This window comes from Triturus cristatus, chromosome 7 (genome assembly GCF_964204655.1).
Source record: "Triturus cristatus chromosome 7, aTriCri1.1, whole genome shotgun sequence".
Classification (NCBI taxonomy): Eukaryota; Metazoa; Chordata; class Amphibia; order Caudata; family Salamandridae; genus Triturus; species Triturus cristatus.
Genome location: NC_140590.1, coordinates 1,618,273,286 through 1,618,295,211, shown reverse-complemented (window position 1 = coordinate 1,618,295,211; position 21,926 = coordinate 1,618,273,286). Strand labels below are relative to the sequence as shown.

Sequence of the window (21,926 nt, the reverse complement as noted above, 5' to 3'; positions counted from 1 at the left end):
GATGCAACTCTCCAATAAAAATTACAAACATCTATAAAACGTTGTCCTGGACTTGCACTCTTTTTTGCATGATACAGCATGTGAGCCATCTCCAAATTGTGCAAGACTTGTATAACTGACTGACTTCGAACCCCAGTAACTGATTCCTTCAGTCCATGTGTCCTTCCGTCCTATGTTGTTTGACCGTTCATACTAAATGCGCCAGAGCTCTTCCCTTTGGACTCTGTGACGAACCCTGCATTACCCAAATTAAGTATAACTATTCTTTAAATACCACTGCCGCACAATAACCGTGTATCAGGACAACCAGAAAATAGAATAATGCACCCATGTGTCCTTTAGTCAGATACACCATTAGGAGCGCAAATTGATACATAAGCATCTTCATTCATTAATAAGTAGCTTTTCTCTAGAGAAATTGAATGTAACTAATTGGTATACTAAATCTAACAATGTTGCAAAATATGCTACTTCCTGCAACACTTTCAACTAACACTACAAACTAAAAATGGGCCCCACCATGGAGTAGTAATCTAGCTGCTCACAAAGCACTTCAATGACTTATCAGGGATATTTAGTGGTTTAGGAATATTCGATCCAATATTCACGTTATTAGGGTTCTGGTGAGTTTTTTTTGGCACTAGCGATATCTTTCAACAGTAAAGGTGTTTTTTTGTTGTTTTTTTATCGCTAAAATACTAACAAGAAACCTGAACAGATATATTTTGCTTTTTTCGAACAATTATTTTGATTGTGCATCTGAAATCAATTTTGTTACATAGCACAACAGGTTAGGCTATACTTGTATCTGAAAACCCCACCCCTGTCCCAGGCAGTCAAAGACTTAAAGCAGCCCTATCTCACCATCATCTGCTGCACTGCCAAGAAAAGGGTAAACAAGGCTGTAGGTTGAGGCCAGACACAAGTGAATTTTAAAAGAAAAGTCTGTTGGAGGCTGTAGTGGTTAGAAGGAATGGGGACTCCTATAAATTAAGGAAAAACAATAGCTTCTAGGTAAAGATTAAGGTGTGCAGGCTTTCAGCTTGTACAAGAACTGTATATTAAATAATCCTTTCTTTTTCTTGGCATGCTAAGGTGGTGTCAATAAAACCAAAATGGCCCTATCCCAGTTGTGAATTGGCAAGCCCAGAGACTGAGGCTTATAGGGAATGCAGTGTAGTGCACTTTGTGGCGGTGCATGATGGACTGAAGGTGTGAGTGCTTTGGAGTTGTAAGCTCATGTCCTCCCCTCACATAGTTGTGACAATGCAGTCTAGAGAAGCTGCAGCTTCGAGTGAGGGTGGAACTTGCCCTTGCAGTGCCACGTCATGTAGCTAGACTGGAAGCACTAGAGCTTTAGACTCCACTGAAGTAGATGGGTGCCTCGGCGGAAAGAGTGCAGAGCATATTCTCACTGGGGCTGATTCACAAAATTATTTGTAAGTATGGGAAGTAGCACCACAAGAGAACTCTTACATACTCTTATCTGCCTTTGTAATTGAACCCCAAAACGTTTTAAAGTGGAAATATTTAAATATAGAACTATTCCAGCTTTGCTTTTTCTAAGAGATTTGAACATGTCAGGGCAGATTCTCCAAGGTGCGTTAGAGTATGCAAAAGAGTACTGTACTACTTCTTCCTGTTCTGCTATAAGCTTTTCGGAATTGCCCCCACAGTATCACAGCAATGAAAGGGCAGCTTATCCACTTTATTTGGCCTTCAGGTTGTTTTAGTCGTTTTTAGGACTTTAAGTACCATAATGCTACGAAAAAGCTGGCCTTGAGGAAATACTCCTGCATGCAATTTGTAAACCTGAGAGCTCAGCCATATTAAAGTGCTGCTTCTAGTAATTAGGGATCCTCTTGCAATTCAGGTGCCAATCCATGCCTTTCAGTGGGTGAGGTTCTAATATTAAAGGTATGGTGTAGTTCATTGCAAACTTGGAGGGTCTTAGCTCTGTCCCCTCATAGGGGTTTGAATTTGATTGAATAGGACAGCACTGAACTGCCAGACTTATATTACAGGCTACACAAACCCCAGGCTGTGATGTTAAACAGCGAGGCTATCACTTGGGCGACAGACCTTTTAAAGCTTGGGTATCGCACACTGGAGCAAACGTGCAGGGGTCCTAGAACTTATTGACTCTCGCTTCAGACATCAGACCTATTCTTCAGGCCAATAAGGACCGGTAACACATTAGCTTTTGTAAATAGAAGTTCTATATCCAGTTTCACAAACCATATAGGGTCTGATGTTGCACAGCAAAGTTTTCACTGAAAATATACGGAATGTAAAGGTATTAACTGAAGAAAGACCTATTTTTGGCAACCCAGAGCATAGTCCTTCATCAGATGACAGTAGCAATTTATTTCTAATTACACTGCTTATAATGCATGGTTAGTCCAACATAACCTAGATCACCAAGTGATCCAGGAATGCTTTGTGTGTGTAAGGAGTTTGGACACGGCCTGTTTTCTGTGTCCTATTCTCTCCATCGCCCGTTCTTTGATGGCTGCATGAAAATATTGTATTAACACTACGGGCCTCTGGAAGCACCTTTAATCTTCATGACACCGCTGCACAGACCAGTATTGTAAGTTTACTTATTTGTAAACTGTGTCCTACTAGGAAGCCCTATATGGGTCAATATAGTGAACTTTAAAGAGGTACATTTTGTTTAAGACTCTTAAATTCAAAGTATTCATGACCACAAATAATTTATCCTTCCCACTTTAAATTACATAGAACTATTTAATGTGGCCATTTGGTGAGTGATGCCGCAGTACAATTCAAAACCCCAGCTGCCATCACACATGGAAACATTCTTGAGCTCCTGGTATTGATCATAATTAGCGATGCAGGACTGGGTTGGAACGTCTTTTCCTCTATACTGGATGGCACCTTTCTGCTTTGTGTACTGTTGCAGTCGTAGACTCCACAGTAACAATTGGAAATAATTGTGTTCTCTGCAAAATTGTCACGTCATTAAATGTCTGAATAACCAAGCAACAGCTGGGGTGTGACCATTTAACTTTCAAAAAATATTTGTTGAAGCGTTGAACAATCTCGGTAACATAATTATTTAAAGCTGGAAACCCATTTCTTTTGTTAACATCTGTAAATTATCTAGCTGGTGGATTGAGGTAGATGCAGTAGGTTTACATTTATGCAGAAAAGTTTAAGCCAATGTCCTGGATTACTGCTATGGCTTTTTGTGTAATCTGTGTGCCACAAGTCTTTCCATATCTTATTTTCTTCCTTTGTCTTTTACGCACTCACTTTCATTAACTTTGTCTCAATCTTACCATCACTCTGCTGTAAAAAGGGTGTTTCATTGCAATGAGGTGGAACCGTAATTGGTAGGCCATTCCATTGGCTAGTCATTAGCATTTTCTCACCCCTTTTTCCAAACTGCCGCCATCTCTTAGAAAAACAAACTTTGACTACAAACACATTTTTTTCGTCTGTAGTGTTATTGTCCAATTTTATAGAACCAATATGCGAACTCTGGGCACAATCCTTCTGTGTTCGGTTTCTCTTCCACATAGACACAACTGTAGCCTGCTCAGTTGAAGCCACTGACTGGTAAACTTCGAGCCCCCTGTACCGCAGTCAGGGTACACAGTAATTCGATGTGGCTTCCAGCTGTCATTCTCTGCCACCCTTTCATGTACTTCTCATGATCAACATTGGAGGAATTTGCTGTACCTGGAGACCTCAAGCTCCTCTAGTGCCAGAAGACTAGAAGTTCTAGCACAGAGTTCAAAACACTAACATTTGAGTCTGATCCACACTAAACTTTTTAGTGAGAATGGCAATTTAGTAACTGAAAGCTCGGGGAGCGCGAGAGTAAGAACAATTGGAGTTAGCAAACTGGATTGAAAGTTTTTAGCTGCAGCTGAGCTGATATGTACCAAAGCAGAGCAAGAGGTGATGTACTGAAGACTAGAACACTGTGCTGTATACACTCGCTGGCATAACCTTTGAAATTGCAGTTCCCCTGCAAGAGGCTAAAACAGGGAACCCAAAGCAGCCCTGGCAATTTTGAAGGACCATCACCTGGGGAAGGAACGGGAGGATGGGGGTGCAAGTGTGAAGCATTGCTGCTCTTGTTACTGGGGGCTGATATTGCAGCACCTCTGCAAAATAGGCACCCAGTAACAAAACTGCCCCCCACCACTACAAAACCAGCCCCAACCCTTCCAGCCTACTGGGGAAACGCCCGATGCCGGCTACAGCCAGTCCCGCCCTGGGCTGAAACTGTTGCATGCTGGTTCGGCACGTAGTTTTAGTGAATCTGATTGACTAGTGAGATGAGAGAGTAAGTGGTGTCTGGTATGAGATGAAAAAATAATGGTATGCATCTGGGCAAGAAGTGCCTAGATGAATGGGACTGGAAAGGGAAGAGATGAGGAAATGTGGAGGCCATCAAAGGGAGATGGTCGGGGGGAGATTGTCTCAGTTCAAAACAAACGTCCATCCCTTTATTTTGTTTCTAAAGGGGGCCGTGTCATATTGGACCCCCCCTCTCCCCCGCCCGCCTTTTAAAACGAAGTTCTGGCTATGTGCCTGCTCTAATGGTACACAGCCACCCTCCAATGACAAACCTATATATGCCACACTATATCAAAGCACACATCTGTGCATGCCATTCCTCTAGTGTACCGTTTGATAAACTGTCCAAGTGCAGGCAGTGGTATGACTTGCCTCCTCTCTACCCTGAATCTTGCAGCTTAAGGCGGTCTCTTAATTCAACTGTATCCTACCTTTATTAGCAAATAGTGTGTCCTAGAGGTGAGCATCAATTGTAGAGACTGTTTGGCAAAGGACTACTTTGATAAAGCCATAGTCCACAGGGACATTATGACTTCTGTTTGTATAGCTGATCTGCTACGTGTAGTTAAAAGTATTTTTATATTTCCTTTTATATTCAGATTTCTGTTCTTTTTCCATGAGTCCTTTAAGGTTTACCTGAATAAATTTGTTTTTCACACCCCTTACAAGCTAATTTACCGATAGTCTGCGTGACTAACACTCAAAAGGCAGAGGGCTATTCATAATAGAACCGTCGCATCTTTCCTAGCAGTTCCATTAATTCACGTGTTAGCACTATTGTAAGGACCCTCGCCACCTTGCATTTTAAATAGCTTGTTAATAAACTGTCCTGCTAGTTTAAGATGCTGTGGAGTATTGGTGACTAATGACTTAGTAGCATGCCACCTTAATGGTCTTATACTCATTACTTGCATAATGACAGTAGTACTGTTCTTTATGTAATTATGGAGATGTTATTTTGAGCTTGGCATTTATTGCTTATGTGCATTGAAATTGTCGTCTAATTTTTAGGCTGTGGCTGTAGGATTAAAAGGAGACCTTTGTTGGTTAGTAGTCTAAAATTTGTTTTTAGCTCAGTCTATAGAAAGCTCTGAGCCCAACACATTTCCTCAGTCAGGGACACGTTCTGTGTGTGTACTACAAGTGACTTTAACTTTTTTGTCCTAGTTGGTGAGAATAGCCAAGGTATTGGGCACAGAGGATCTCTATGACTACATTGACAAATACAACATAGAACTGGACCCACGTTTCAATGATATCCTTGGGAGGTAAGTGATCCTCCTCCCTCCCCCATTTAGGTCATTTTTGTGAACTTGATCTCCTTGTTTTTTAGTTTTCCCTAACTAAATATGTGATCACAAATTGAATTAGATTTTCAAAAACTCTAAATCCAACTTTGCAAGTTTTCAGATTGCCATTGCCTCGGGGGTTAATATATGGCATTTTATTTGTTTGGATATTATAACAATCTGTATCTAAATGGAAACTTTTATCTTGACATGGTTTGGTGGTGAGGGAAATGTGGGTTGGAAAGGGGTGTTGCTGTACGGCTTTATGTGGGATACAAGACGAACCGCTTTTGACTGAAACTAGTTTAATTGCCAGTTTTAAATTTTGCCAAACCGCACAGGGGTAAGCTTGTCACTTGCATTGCTTGGGGCTGCTAATCTTGTTAGAGAGGGATTCTCCCTCCTTGCCATTCATCCCCAACATCAGCAGCTAGTGTTTTGGGGGGAAATAAGTTGGTTGACTTTTTTTTTTTCAGGCATTCTCGGAAGCGATGGGAGCGTTTTGTTCATAGTGAAAACCAACACCTTGTGAGCACTGAAGCCCTAGATTTCTTGGACAAACTTCTTAGATACGACCACCAGACGCGATTGACAGCGAGAGAGGCCATGGACCACCCATATTTCTGTGAGTACAGTATGATGTATGACCTGATGTCCAAATTGTGCTATGGACAGAAAATTGAATGTTTGTGGCCTATGTACATCTGTTTTGATTTGTAAACCTTTTTTTATTTTTTTTAAATGTAAAGATCCCATTGTGAAGGACCAGGCCCGTATGGGCTCCTCCACCATGCCAAGTGGGAGCACACCTGTCAGCAATGCAAGTATGATGCCAGGTGAGTCTCTGACAATGTCACAAGGGGCCAAATGTTATGCAGTACGTTTATGGGCATGCAGAGGTATCTGGAAAAGAGTTCAAGTACTCTTCCTGTCTTATTGTATATTCTTACCATATTCTCTGCCTCTACAATTATAAGAACAGCTGCTTAATGGAATTCTGATCAACTTTATGAATTGAAATGCATTTGACTGGTTGCACTTTGAGTTACAGAAGGAAAATGTTTGTGCACCAGACCCTACCCCTAAGTTATCTATTGCTGGGCACTCTTAATAATTCGGAGGTCAGTTATTTTTCTAACTTGACTGAGGAGGTACTACATTTGTTGATCTAAATACAGGTATTGGTGTAACACCACCATAGCAAGTGCAGTGCTCAGTTTCTCTTGTTGGCATCCCCACTGACTGATTATTTTTCTTAATTCCTACCATTCAAACAGTGACAATGATAGTCAACTGCACTTCCAGAAACTGAAGTAAGACAGTCAGTTGTGAGATTTAACAATGACTTCATAGAAAACTTTCTTTCAGTGGATCCAGTAATCGTTCTGAGAAATTCCAGATGATAGTTGTACAAATACAGCATGAGAATAACTAATCTTCACAGAGGATCATAGTGTGATAGCCTGAATGACGTTAACAGCAAATGTTAGATGTACTTGAGATTGCTGGAGCATGAGACCTACAGTCCTAACTTGGAAATTACCCTAATGCTTTCTATTTTAAAACAAAGATTACTGTTTTCCTTTTGCAGCCCTCTAGACCTCTAGAAATATAGATTTACTATGCAGTATTTCATGACCGACCAGGTTTTTCTAAAGAACCTTGTTGCACCTTTAGCATGGTTATAGGTAATGTAGGCAAAGGCCTGCATGGAAAAGATGGAGCGGAGGAGACCAGAGGGGATATTAAGTGTTCTTTGCTCTCAGGCTAGACTGTGGTCCGTGTTCTCAAGCTTTGACCTATCATTCAGACCTTGCGAAGAGTCTGAGGTCAGTTTATCACTGTTGCATGCCTCTGCTTCGAAAGTCATTTGTGGGCAACTGAGATTGAATAGATATACCATGAAGGATGACCATTTAAATGCACAACAGAGGTAATCCCAGGAGATCCGGTGTAACTCCTTGTATAACTAGAACTATTACGTTTATGGCAAAATGGGGAGAGCCTCTCACTTGAGCAAGCATAGGTCATATAGCCTTTCATGCCGGGGCACCAAAGTGGTGTGATAAAATGGCAAAATGTGCTGAGTACCCCACACCTATGTTTGTGTCATACATAGCATGTCTGGTCAGTGCGAACTCCTATGATGGCAACAATGTTCAAGGCTTTGTGGTGCCCATAGAGCGCAAAATGAAATGTGTATGATGCCCTTTAAAAGAAGGATATTAACACCCACAGTGTTGGCCGGCCAGAGTCCCGCTTTCTGCCCCAGCAGCTCTGCTGTTGCGTCAACTGCCGCTGCCCCGACACCCCTTCCAGGTAGGTGTTCGAGGCCCTCCTCCACCTGCAAGCTCCTGCTGGAGAGCCTTGCTCTTCTGCTGGTTCCACCAATCTGTATTGTGCTGTGCCCGTTTTTCTGTCTTGCTACTATTGTGCCTCTGTACTTTTACTTGTGATCTGTTATTGTTGTTTGGTTAGTTTCTGTTCTGTTTTGTAATTTTCTGCCCGCTTTCCCTTTACTGCTGCTGCTGACACCACGTCACCCCCCCCCCCCCCCCCCCCTGCCGGTTCTCGCTCCTGCAACCCAGCTGCGCCTCCCTCTCCCTCCCCTTTCCCTATTTAATGGGGGAAAGGCAAGCCCGTCCACAAACAACGCCAGAGACCCTGGATCTCTGACCACCCACGGCTACAAATCCTCTGCCCTCCTCTTTCTAACCCGGAAGGAACAACTGCAAGCTGTCCACGCCAAACACCACCCACGGACAGTTCTCCTGCCGTCACTGCCACCAAACCTTTACCAGCCTCCACACCACCACGCCGGACACCAACACCACCGAAGCCCTGAGGTGCATCCTCCTGCACAGGCACGCTGTAGAGATCGTAGGGACCTCCTCGACACCCTCTCGCCAGATGTCGCCTTCTTCACCTCCGCCCGACATCGCCACCGCCATCCCCGACGGATACAAGATCCAGAGGAAGGACCGCCCCAGCTGCCCAGGAGGCGGACTTGCTATCGCGCACAAGAGCTCTCTCCGACTCATGAAGGCAAGCTGGAGCTACAGCCCGCCCGCCACCAAACACCTCCACTTCCAGATCCAGACCAGCCCCAGAACGACCCTAAGAGGCACCCTCTCCTACAGACCTACCGGACCTCGCTCTGCGGTGACCACCACCATTGCCGACCTCATCGCACCCCATGCCATCGCCTCCATGGACTACATGCTCCTCGGAGACCTCAACTTCCACCTCGACCCCCCAACTCTGCCACCCTCCTGGACAACCTCGGATTGAAACAACTCATCCCCACCCACAAGACAGGACACACCCTCGACCCCATCTTCGCAGGAGGTAACAGCCACACCACACAACCCCCCCTGGACGGACCACCACTGCGTACACTTCCACGTCGATAAACCCACCACGCCCAAACCTGCACCCCGCCCTTCTACAAGAAACTGGAGTAAGGTCACCAGGAAGCAGTTCAACTCCACCCTCAAACGCGCTGCCACCTCTACCAATGCCAACCTCGCAGCCAAAGAACTCCATAGATGGATCACCAACTATGCAGACGAGCTCACACCCCTACCTAACCCTGAGAGACCGCGCCCCAGAAAGGCCACCTGGTTCACCGCTGGCCTCCAAGAATCCAGACACACCTGCAGACGTCTCGAAGAACTGGAGAAACAGCAAATCCTCAGAAGACCGCACCACCTACAAAAAAGCCATGACCGTATACCACCAACACATTCGATCCACCAAAAGGGCCTTCATCCAGAACAAGATCCTCGCCAACTCCAAGGAACTCTTCAGCATCATCCAGGAAACCACCCCCGCCCCCCCCTGTCCAGCGAAACCAGACATCACCCCTTCCCAGGACCTCTGCAACAAGCTCCGCTCCTACTTCCATCTGAAAGTCAAGAGCCTCTACGACAACTTCAACGCCCAGACACCTGATTCCGAAGCCACTCCCTCCTCCAGCAACGCCAGCCCACCACCTCATCCTGGACCCCAGACACCACCGAAGACACCACATCGAACATGAAAGGCATCCACTCAGAAGCCCCCACGGACCCCTGCCACCGCACATCTTTTACAGAGTCGCCACCGACTTCGCACTGGAACTACGACACACCATCGACACCTTCGAAACCAGCATCTTTCCCGACGACAGGAAACGCGCAGAAGTCAGACCCCTACTCAAGAAGCCCTCCGCAGATCCCATGGACCTCAAGAACTACCGACCCATCTCTCTCCTCCCACTGCGGCCAAGTCACTTAAACTGTCAACGTCCAACTAACGAAATTCATTGTAGAAAACTCCATCCTCAACTGCTCCCAATCCGGATTCCACAGCACTGAGACCGCTCTACTTGCCGCCACAGACTAAATCCGCACCCTCCTCGACCAAGGGCACAACGCAGCCCTGATCTTTCTCGACCTCTCTGCAGCCTTCGACGCAGTCTCCCCCAGCACACTCACCACCAGACTCCAACGTCAGCATACAGGGAACCGCCCTCGACTGGCTGAGCTCCTTCCTCACCGGCAGAACCCAAAGAATCAGACTTCCACCTTTCCTGTCCGAACCCACAGAGATCAACTGCGGAGTACCCCAAGGATCATCGCTCAGCCCAACACACTTAAACATCTACATGGCCCCCCTTGCTGCCATCAGACAGCACGGACTCTGCATAGTATCCTACGCTGACGACCCCCAGCTCATCCTCTCCTTCACCAAGGACCCCCTCACCAGCAGACGCAACTTCCAGGAAGGAATGAAGGGCGTTGCATCCTGGATGAGCAGCAGCGGCCTGATTCTCAACTCTGAGAAGAAAGGGGTCCTCTTCCTCGAACCCGCCCCCTCTGCAATGGACAACACCTGGTGGCCCACCGCCCTCTGCAACCCCCACCCCCATGGACCACGCCTGAAACCTCTGCATCATACTAGACTCCTCCCTCTCCATGACCCGACAGGTCAATGCAGACATCTCCACCTGCTTCAACACCCTCCGCATCCCCCTCCCCCCGAATCAAGAAAGACAATCACCCACGCACTCCTAACCAGCAGACTGGACCACGGAAATGCCATTTACGCCGGGATCAACAAGTCTCTGTTCAGCAAACTCCAGACTATACAGAACAACACAGCCAGACACATCCTCTGCATCCCTCGACACAAACCGATCTCCTAACACCTGTGAAACCTCCACTGGCTCCCCGTCGAAAAGAGTAACTTTCAAGATACTCACCCACGCCTACAAATGCCTCCACAACACCTGACTCCAATATCTCAACGATGGAATCTCTTTCCACATACCCAAGAGGAACCTCCGATCTGCTGACCTCCCTGAACCCCCGCGCATCCGCAGAGCAAGAACGGGTGGAAGAACCTTCTCCTACATGGCAGCCAAGACCTGGAACGAGCTCCCAATCGACATCAGACATGGCCCCCCCTCCACCATGCACATCTTCTGGCAGACCCTCAAAACCTGGCTCTTCGACTGACCGGAGCTGTGCCCGCCTTGACACCCTCACGGGTGAGTAGCGCACTTAAAACTCCCTGATTGAGTGATTAAATGAAACATAACCCCTTGGATGATGGAGTGCACTTCGCACGTGTCTAGGGCATTGCAGCCCTTCTGTTGCAAAATTTGACAGTGTAGTAGCTTGTAAGATAGTGGGACCTATGTTAGTAAAATGTGTTTACTTCCATGTAGATTGAGGCAAATAGAATGAAGAGAGCGGTGGTACTATGCAGCAGACATATCATATAATTTGTGTTTGAATTTCAGAAACACTCTAATTTAACACAGAAAAGGAATAGGCCACAGTGGTGACAATTTAAAAGCAGTCACTACTTGTCCTTCGGCTTGTACAACTCCGTTAATCTCATGCTGGTTGTCTTCATTGCCTTCTATCCTCATTGCTTTCCAGGTAAGTGTAAGTTTCTTAAGGAGGAAGGTTATCTGCGGATGGTCCTACCCATGCATCCTAGGAAACAGAAAAGTATCGAAAGACCTTCACCACGCTGGAGAATAATCCCATACATAAAATGTGCAAAAGAGTATAGAAGCATGAAAGCCTCTGATGTGTGGCCCCCAACACCCTACCTGTCAGTCGTGCCTCAGTTTTCTCTAGCACTTGCCAGGGATCTACATTGAAAAGTGCATAAGATCTTGTTAACTGAAGTAAAAGGTCAACCTACCGTAAACTAGCGGTCAATGCTCCCTCTGATGTAAAAGACCCCTTTACTGAATGTAGAAGCCAGTCTTAGCGTAGATTGGAAAAGCAGTACTGTTCAGTGTCCCCCCCCCCCCCCCCGTTGTGTAGTGTTGCATCTGTTTTGTGTACGGATGAGAAAATATGCATGAAGAACAGCATCCATAGAGCACACTATTGTCCTGTCCAAAATGGTGGTTACTCTGCACCTTGCCTGCATCCCTTCATGTTGTGACATCCTCGGTGTTTGACATATTCTGCCTGAAACTTAGGCTCTCTGTTGTACTGGGGACTATGTGCTAAATCTATTTTCCGTACTGTACCAAAAACACACTTCTCCCCTTTCCTTGCGTTGTGCTGGGCATACCTGAACAATCATGGCACATTAGGGAAGTTCTCTGAATCCAATACACAAACACTTTGGTCAGTTTGGACCAGTCTGTCCTCTATCAAACAATGCAAGTCAAGAAGAGGAGTCCTAAATGGAGGTAGATTTAGAATTTAGGAGGTCGTCTGTTTGACTTTGCTCCTTTTAACCCTAGAGGGTCTACTCTGAATCCAGATTGTTTATTCTTCAGGATCAGGTTCTTCTCCGCATTCTTACTGCTGCCCCATGAGTCTACTTTCCACAATTTTGTGTGGCTGTGGAAGTTTCAACATTGTAATTGAACCGATCAAGGCCCTTCCCTATGTTTATAAAGGATGGGTGTGATGTTGGCATGTTTTCACCCAGAGAAATGTTAATTGTTTGTGAGGTCTGCTGCCAGGCAGTGGAGAATGTTCTTAAAAGCGTCTGATCATATTTCCCCTGGGAGGGTGCAGTATTTGTGTTTTTTGGCCAGGTGATTAAAACATCTCATAGGACAACCTAGGGTGTACTCTCAACACGACTGGCTGACAAGCCAATACTTGTGTCCCCCTTCCCAGTACTGCATAACAGACCGGCCCATGGGAGTTTTTGCAACAAAGCTACGGCCGAACTGGACTGTCTAGTCTAGTTGGACAATTCTCGAGCTATTACTGCCTTCCTCTGGGGTATTAGCCAAAAAAGGCTGTTACAAAGACCAGAGTTGAGCACCAGCACATGATTTAAAACTGCTAGGTCTGGCAGTGTACTAAAGGAGGATTTCTAAGTTGATCAGTGTGGCTAAGATTTATGACATTCTGAATGGACATTCTAACCAGAATCTTGGACACGCCTCTTGTCGTGGCAAACTCTGATAAACAGATTAGTATTGCAGATTATAAATAGTTCAGATATGGTTAAGGCGCTTACACAGGTCATGCATCCTCTTCCTAGCCTGCACATAATGTAGTTGGTCACCCACTTATTGCTGATACCATTAGAGGGGTGGTGTTACTGAGTCGATACAAAAAGCCTGGTGGGACAACATAGGTAAAACTTTGAGAGAAAAAAAAGATGTCCAAGATCTTTTTGCACCCTGCTCGAATGAAGAATTTTGTAATAACAATGGAAGGAGGTATGGATTTTTATTAGGCGTTTTCTAAAGTGCTGCATGTCACATAGGTGGCTACTTAAAACAGTAAGCGGAACAGTAAAGAATATTAAACAAGCATCGCCAAAGCCAGTAGGTGTCACTTTTTGGGGCTTTCAACTTTGTCAGTGTTTTTTTGCTATGCTGCACAGCCTTGCAGAGGCTGTGCAGCATGGCTAAAGGATTTGTAAAAAGCCTTTGAGGCGATTGGCTGCGTCATTTTGAATGCATGCATGCCACGCATGTGCTCACCTACAAAAGGAAGAAGTCGCACTTATTTTCTAGTCACCAATCGGAGTTGGATCAGTAACCAAAAAAAGTGAGACGGCATTTCTTTGAAAGTAGGTGTGGGGAAGAAACCGGAGGCTAGAAGCAAAGGGCGGGAAGGGGCAATACAATGAGGCGTATGGTGGGACGGAGGCTACACTGGCAAGTGCACATGGGGTAGCCCACCATGAGCAGCACGCTGGTGACTACAACACAAAGTGCAGACAGAAGTACATGAGGGAGATGGCTAGAAAGTGCATGGACCCCACCCCCGCATGGGGCGCTAAACTCAAAACGAAAAAAGTAGTTATTTAAAATGCTATTCCTCATGGGAGGGACGGACACAAGATTGACAAGCTGGGACAAGAGTAAGAAGTAGTCAAATGAGTGAAAAAGTCGACCAATTATAAGCAACTGGCAGGCTCCAAGTTTCTGTAAGTTCTCACATTGTTGGATTACTTTAAGGATGATAGTCTTCATTTGCTTGCTCTTCAGTATGCGTTGGGTACAGATCGCTTCATCGGTAATGCCATATACAGCAGCAGTCAAGCTCACAAACTATATATACAACTCTGGGCCCATCCGAGGGCTTTGATTGGGGACCTTGAGCATGCAGCACCCATCAGGGTAGAATTACCGCACTACATATCCCACAACACCTTGGGGGACTGTTCATTGGAGCAGAGTTGGCCTATTGGAAGGCAGTTTATTGTTTAAATAAAGGTGTGGTCAGAAACGCTGTGTACTCTTTGGAACCAGCCTATGAAGAAGGAATCTATCCGAAACGAGTCAGGCTACATCCCGGCTTGGGTGTGGTGATTTGGGGAATTTGCTGCAGCCTGAGTGCGTCCTCGCCTGTGGGCAACTTTGGAGCGTTATATTTACACGGCGGCCCAGCCGTGGAGGATGCACCACCGCAATAAGGAGCGGGCTGTGGAGCTTGGAATCAAGTCAGGCTCACATCACGGGGCAGCAGCACCAGGAACCATGCACAACTCTGGGCCCATCCGAGGGTTTTGATTGGGGACCTTGAGCATGCAACACCCATCAGGGTAGAATTACCGCACTACATATCCCACAACACCTTGGACTGTTCATTGGAGCAGAGTTGGCATATTGGAAGGCAGTTTGTTTAAATAAAGGTGTGGTCAGAAACGCGGTGTACTCTTTGGAACCAGCCTATGAAGAAGGAATCTATCTGAAACGAGTCAGGCTACATCCCGGCTTGGGTGTGGTGATTTGAGGAATTTGCTGCAGCCTGAGTGCGTCCTCGCCTGTGGGCAACTTTGGAGCGTTATAATTTTTTCAGGCACTGGCCTGTGTAATACGATGTGGCGTGAATCCAATAAAGCACTTTTTTTTAACTTGAAACCGGAACGTCTTGTGGGCCATACCTTGTTTGCCCTGCTGGTCTCCTGGTGGGCTAAGGACTGTTTCTTCATATGTGTGTGTGTGTATATGTACTGCATACTGTGTATATGTACTGCATATGTATTGCGTATATGCACTGCGGATGGCCGATGCGGTGGGGTATGTTTGGCGAATTCAATTTTTGTTCAGCATTCTCCCTCCATCTCAAACTTGTGCCTGGTTTGAACAGAATCTTTCATGCTGCTTATTAATCTGGACACTGAGACTTCATTTTCCCTTCCATTGAACAGCTACATGGCATTTGCTCCATACCTCAGTACCTGGTCATGTTTATCAGTTTTATTACACCGACTTTAATTCTGATTTTTAACTATGCAACTCCGCATTTTTCTATGTCGAACATGCTGCATTATGGAATAGGTAGTCCTGCTTAGGTCAAAGCATGTGCTGGGAAGCTGACTAACCAAGTAATTTTCACACTAGTTGTTTAGTTGCATTCCCCGGGAAGCGGCTGCCTTATATTCTGTCCCGATGCCCTTCGCTATAATTGTTTTGATCGGAGATGTCAGAGACTGGGCTGATGCAAACTGTTCCCGGAGTACAGGTCCGAGGCCATATGCTGGCGGATCGGTTCCCAGCGTTTTCACAGTATCTCATCTGAGGTTCTAATTAAGTGACTTTGGACGGGAAACCCAACAGCATGATTCTTTTAGAATTACACACAAACCATTTTGCTTTTTATGTTTTCAGGTGACGCGTAATGAGGGTTTTGGCGGCAGTATATATACCACCAAGGCTGAGAGCATGTTTAATATATATATCGTGAAATGGACATGTAATCAATACAGTGGAATATTTGCACTATGCAATTTATTATTGAATGTTTTTAATTGTTACACTGACATCTCGCATTAAAATATTGTATAGGGTTTACAGGGTTATCACTGTGATTATGTGTGTTGAAAAAATGCTCTGTCTATTGAAGGCTTAAGTTGGATGGGCTATATAGACTGCTGTTGTAATGGTGCCAACCAGATTGTCAAAGGCTTCAAGCAAGCCGAAACGCATCTCTCTTTTTAGGTCTCGCCTGACCCAGCGCTTGCGCTGGGCTGGCGAGACTTTAAGTAAGGGCTTCAAAAAATGCTACCGCCGGCTAAAGCTTGCAGTGCGTGTGCGTGGGCGCACGTTTGAGCAGAGGCGCCATAAGGCGTGATTACTGCTGCACGCGTACCACTCACGCACATGCACTGCAAGCTGTGGCCGGCTGTAGCATTTTTACCCCGCGTTAACTTAAGAATCCTAGCTAGAACTGTGGATCGGAAGGCATATTAACTCCCGACACAGATGGCTATCTTTCGACAGTGCATCTCAATGCTGTGCTCTGTGTGTGGAGCGCGCATCCATTTTGGGAGACTCCTCATCTGACCAGACTGAGGAATCAACATCTTCAGTTTTCGGCTCCAGGGCTAGCTGACAGGTCAGACATAATCTTCTCACTTTTCTGTAATTTCCATTTTTTTAAAAAAAACAATTTTTTTAACCTAGACGATCACAAGACACAGAGTTGCTTACCTAACTCTTTCCTGACATGTGGAGGCGTATCTATATTGAATAAGAAAGCACAAACCTAAGATGTCTCATTAATGGCTGTATTTCTTTTTTCTTCTCTCCCTCTGTTATTCCTCCATGAGATTGGTGAGCAGGATTTTATGCAATAAAATATTCCTTTTTTTCCCTTGGTGGTGACAGAAATTTTGAAATAGTAATTACCATTAAGTTGATCGGATTCTCAACAATTGCCATCTCAAACTAGGCCTAATTAAAGGAGCTCCTCATTAACTAATTTGCTTTTTAAAGTGCCCAGTATAACCAGGAATGGAGGGACAAGAGTAACGAGGGATACTATCATTATAGAGGGGTTTTTTTCTTCCCCTTTTGTATTCTCCTCCCACCTATATCTCTGTCAAAGTTTAAGCATGCCAGACATTTATCATACTCCAAAGCCTTATTAACCAACCCTAAAGACAACAAACCATCAACTGCTATGGCAAACAGACAGGAAATCCCTCCGTCAGCTATGGATAATCTACTCAAGGAATTGTTGGACATTAAAAACTTGATCTCACCCGTAAATAATGCAGCATCTGCTATGGAAGTGTAATCTTTATGGAGCAAAGTCAACCAATTCCAATCACGCATGCGACTTATGGATGGACGTGTCACAGGTTGAATCAAAACTTGATACACTTCCCTAACATAGTCAAGATAGTTGGTACCTTCAACAAACAAGCGTTGGCATAGCCAATAGGTCTCGCCTTTGGGACCTTATAAGTGTTTAGCCATGCAACAGTTGATGTTGTTGCACCAAGGATATTGTGCTGCATAAATAAATACTTATAAGGTCCCAAAAGCGAGACCTATTGGCTATGCCAATGCTTGTTTAATTTTGGGATTCAGGCTGATCTGATCAAATAAAACTGATTCCGTATCCTAGTACTTCGTGAGTGGTTCTGTGCTATGTTCCTTATTCTTGTATTTCATAGGGTAAGTGTTTCACCCAGTCTCATTTTTGACATCATAAGCACAGCAGCAGGTAGATTCTTGATTTTCAGTGATCTCTTTATTATTGGATCAGTGTAGGGAACAGGGGAACAGCCGACACATATTTCACCCAAGGGCCAGCAGGCCAGGGCTTTTTCAAGGCAGGTCAGTATTTTCGGTCGTATTTGGGTATAATTAGTGCAGGGTGAAAGGAAAAAGCTTCTTGAAAGCACAGCGTCTGTTGCGGTCTGGTATCCTAACTACATCGAGTCCGTGTCTCCTTCCATGGATCACTCTGTGGGAGTTGGTTGTCTCCAACTCCGGTTTCCTTGATAAGAAAGATTAATAATCTGTTCCTTGTTAATTAATTACGCTGTAACATTTCGGCACTTCCTGCCTTGTTCACAATATATATATTATTTTATAGCGATCCTTTCAGGGTTTATAAGTAAAGTATGGACTGCGGTGTACCACTTTTGAAATCATGATCACAGTGACTTGCCTTAGTCAACTGCGGCACATATTTCTTTTGTATACACATGTACTAGTGGGACCAGCACAACAAGAAACTTTCTGAATTGAGCTTTATAGGAAGGGGACTGAGTTTAACCATTTTTTTTTTTTTAAATCATTTACAAGTCAGTGAATTTTTATATCCGAGTATAATCTACTTTGTAAATGTGTCTGTGGCTTAATTTTATGTATGGCATTAAAAGGCTTTTTCCCATTTTTAGGAATTTCTACGGTGCCAACCTCATCACCCATGGGACCTCTCGCAGGATCACCTGTCATCTCTGCCGCCAACAGCCTGGGGACGCCGGTTGCAGCCACTGCTGGTGCACCACAGTAATACCAGCATCTCTTGCTGCCCACGCGGTGGAGTGTGGGGACTCTTCACAAGCTCTGCATCTGAGCAGTTGGCCGTGGATTTATAGTAGTTCTGTCATTATATCTTAAAATAATTATAGGATGACTTTTTTTTTTTTTTTTTTTTTACATGAACTTTTTTTTGTATTTTCACATTGGCCCCTGTCTGCCCAGGCAGCAAGAAAGGGTCCTTCAACAAAAGACTTTGCTTTTCGTTAAAAGTGGAAATTCTTCATCCAAGAGCACCTCCTCCCCAATTTCCTGGTCTTTCTTCAGGTGGGATTTTTTCATGATCTGTCTTTTAGTCTCGCCTCTTCACAGCTTTTTCTAATTTCTCTCTGGAGCTTCATGGACAAATCTGCAATCTTTGCATTTTTTTTAAACATTAATGGTTTATTTTTAAAGCCATGCCCAGAGGAAATGGGGAAAACCCAAGGTCTGGAAATGTGACCCAAAGGGTCAGAGCTACTGCAGCAGGTTTCAAGCAGTGCCCTGCTAATGTGAAATGATTCTACTCCCCACGTCCTTTCTGCCTCAACCCTTCCTGAGAATGTAGCTTGCCATCCCCTCCCAGAATGAAATGAGTGCCTGTGTTCTCTCCATGACTGAATCCTACCATTTCTTACCTGCATGTTTTTTGTTTTAATTTAAAACTTCTAAACTGTAAATCCTGTCGACATTGGAGAGCAGGGGCTTCTTGTTCTGTACACGGTTTCTCCAGTGTAGCCCTCTGGGAGATGAACATGAACCTAAACTGCCCAGTCCTACTCTTTTCTTTAAGCTAGTTTGTCGCAGGGTTTTAGGATTTTTGTTTGTACCCTTTATATGATGGTCAGAGGTATGTGCCAGGAGCCATTATGCTGAGCTTCTGCGGTGCCCAAGTCCCTTTTCATTCAGCATTTTGGATTGTGCAGGCCTGTAAATATGCACGGACAGCTGGCAGGAGCTTGCAGACAGACTTCGCCTCATTGGTAAACTTTGAATCCTCATGGGGAGGGGGCGGGAATATGTGTTCATCCCTGCTTACCCGTTCTGTATATAGACACCCTCTGTCCTCCACTTGTGAAAGATCCAGTCATGGACTTTGGTGTAAATAAAGGTTTGGTTTTATTTATCAAATGTAATGTCTCCTTGTGAAATGTTATCTTTCAATGCCCTGGCAGGTCACTGGTTGTATTTAGGGTATTATAAGTTCACTTGATATGCCTGCTGTATAGCGCCTATACGGATTTCTACGGATTGATACTTATAACAGTGGGTATTGCATCTTCTAAATATTCCCAGGTGCCAGACAGGATCACGGAGATCAGTTCATTACTTTTTACACCCTTCAATGCAAATCCGAAGTGCTGCTCCCAACTTTGTCAGTCTTCGACAACAAATGTTCTACAACAGCGTGCTAACGAACTATTTGCCCAGCAAAAACAGGATTCCAGCCATCCTGTTACTGAACAAAAAAGATGTTGGTCAAGGATCTGCACAAAGTGTCTCTGATGGTTGGGCTCCTGGCTCGATTCTGTCATGTGTCAAGTGTACCTTTATGCACCCAAATGTGGTTCAGGATGTCTGCTCTGCATCATAGAACAAAAGGGGAGGTCCCAGTCTTGAGGCCGCTATTGTGAAAAGTCCATTACCTGGTTGTAGTCTTCTGGTTAGTAGGATTCCAGATATAGGCCCAAGACGATCAAGCCGGACTTGACTCCTATTCTGCCGCTTGTGAGAAAGCACGAAGGCAGCAAAATAGAGGACACTCTACAGTGTCAACCTAATTTGACTCTGCCCAGAAATTGGTGCCATCACAGCCCGAACTTCCTGGGCCATCTGTCTCTCTTCGACTTTGTTCCATTGCATGGGACACCGCCTGGCTCTCAAGGAACTAATTATGGTGGACGACTTGCGTCCCCCTCATTATACTGAAGCATTGTCTATAAACCTCCAAAGTGCTGTGGGCTAGATGTCTCCTGAATCAGCTAGATTCCCCACATGGACTGCCAATAGAAGAAAGTGCCTTGTTTGCAGTGGTGGTTCAAAGGGTATCTGAAGTTCTAGAGTAATAGTTTCCCACTAGTGAGAGAAATCCAAATTAACCAGGTCCAGCATCATCTGAGCCATTAATGCCTTTCAATGAAGTAATTTGTAAAGCCCTTAAAGGGGACTCAGTCCAAACATTGCTTATGGCCTCTGGTCAGTCGACCTATGTTTAGGCCACCCATATTTCCTAACCAAATATCCTACACCTGAAAATCTATTAATTTAGGCATCAACAAGTCGGGTCAATCCAAATTTCTTTCCAACCAATCTACTAGACAGAGAACCAAAAAGAATTGATGCCTTGAAAAAAGTGTTTTCTTTGGACGGTTTAGCACTTGGATCCACAGTTTGTCTCCTGAAAAGGTACAACTCCTACATTGTAGGACTTGGCCAGTGAGCTTGTAGGACTTTGCCAGTGAGATCTTACCTGCCACCTCCAAGCACCTTAAGGCCTCTGTAAACCCATTCTTTAAATAATGGTCAGGATGCTGTGAAGAATGTGCTCTGAGATGGCATGGACTCTATTGATTGCATAGACCGAGCTATTGGCACTTGTTAAAAGCCGGCGCTTCTGGATCAGCTCAACCGGGTTTTTAGGGAAACATGCAAGTGTCCTTTAAGGACACTGCCCTTTGTTGGATTGGGGCGATTTAGTGAAAAGGCTGATTTGGCTTGCAAAGATTTAAATAGCGATGCCACATCGAAGTCCTTGGAACTGTAATCGCCAGCTAAGCAATTTCCACATCAATGCAGGTTGTTTGGGGGCTAGCTTACAGACATGCCAGCTCTTTTTAGGCCGGGGGCATGGCAACAGTTGAAACTGTTTGCACCAGCAGGGGCAGCACTCCTCCAATTTGTTGTTCTCTACTGCACGAGATAGCAAGGCGGTTTGTCCTCAAAGGCCCGTGCCTGGCCACAAAAGGCAGAATGCAGCATTTTCTTCCCAGATGGAGATGAGCCATGTCAGTAAGGTGGGTCTTCCCAGTTCTTTAAAGTGGCTATGCCCTGGCTTTTCAATTCTTCAACATTCCAAGTTACTCCTTTGCCAGATTGACTTTTAGAGGAGCACTTCACAATCCTGATGCAGGAGCCCGTTCAACGTCAAAATCCTCACCTTGGCTCAAGTCCTTTTAGCTCAGAATATAGGAGACTGGAAAGTTGCCCCAAGATTTTCTGGGCGCTCAATTCTATATATCCATCTGCCGGTCTCATTGGTATTAGAGGATTCAATATAGGCCAGGAACACATTCTATTTACCATGCTCCTCTTCGGCCTTACCTCGGCTCCTCGAATGTTCACTAATGGGATGCCGCTATCCACCTTTTAGAGTTCAGGCAGCAACCTTCAAAGGTGGGCTGGTTTCCCCTACCTCAACTGGCAGTTCAAAGCAGGCTCGTTGCAGTTGTGCACACCTTTAGACAACAGCTGGGCATATTTTAGGTTTTCTATCGAGAAACCGAAGCCCTCACTTTGCCCATGCCGAGCATTTTGTTCATTGGGAGTGTCCCCTGGAC

General features: G+C 45.0%; 1 protein-coding gene across 6 annotated transcripts in view; it reads left to right on the top strand.

Annotated features, from left to right (window-relative positions):
- CSNK2A1 (casein kinase 2 alpha 1) overlaps positions 1 to 19,500 on the top strand; it is a 125,232-nt gene extending 105,732 nt beyond the window's left edge. For all 6 annotated transcript variants that reach the window (XM_085619556.1, XM_085619552.1, XM_085619557.1 and 3 more), the window contains 4 exons: positions 5,503 to 5,603; positions 6,101 to 6,249; positions 6,374 to 6,460; positions 18,249 to 19,500. In XM_085619556.1, coding sequence (XP_085475682.1) covers positions 5,503 to 5,603; positions 6,101 to 6,249; positions 6,374 to 6,460; positions 18,249 to 18,364 — 453 coding nt within the window. In that variant the 3' untranslated portion in view covers positions 18,365 to 19,500. The remainder of the gene's footprint in view (positions 1 to 5,502; positions 5,604 to 6,100; positions 6,250 to 6,373; positions 6,461 to 18,248) is intronic.
- The last annotated feature ends 2,426 nt before the right edge of the window (positions 19,501 to 21,926 follow it).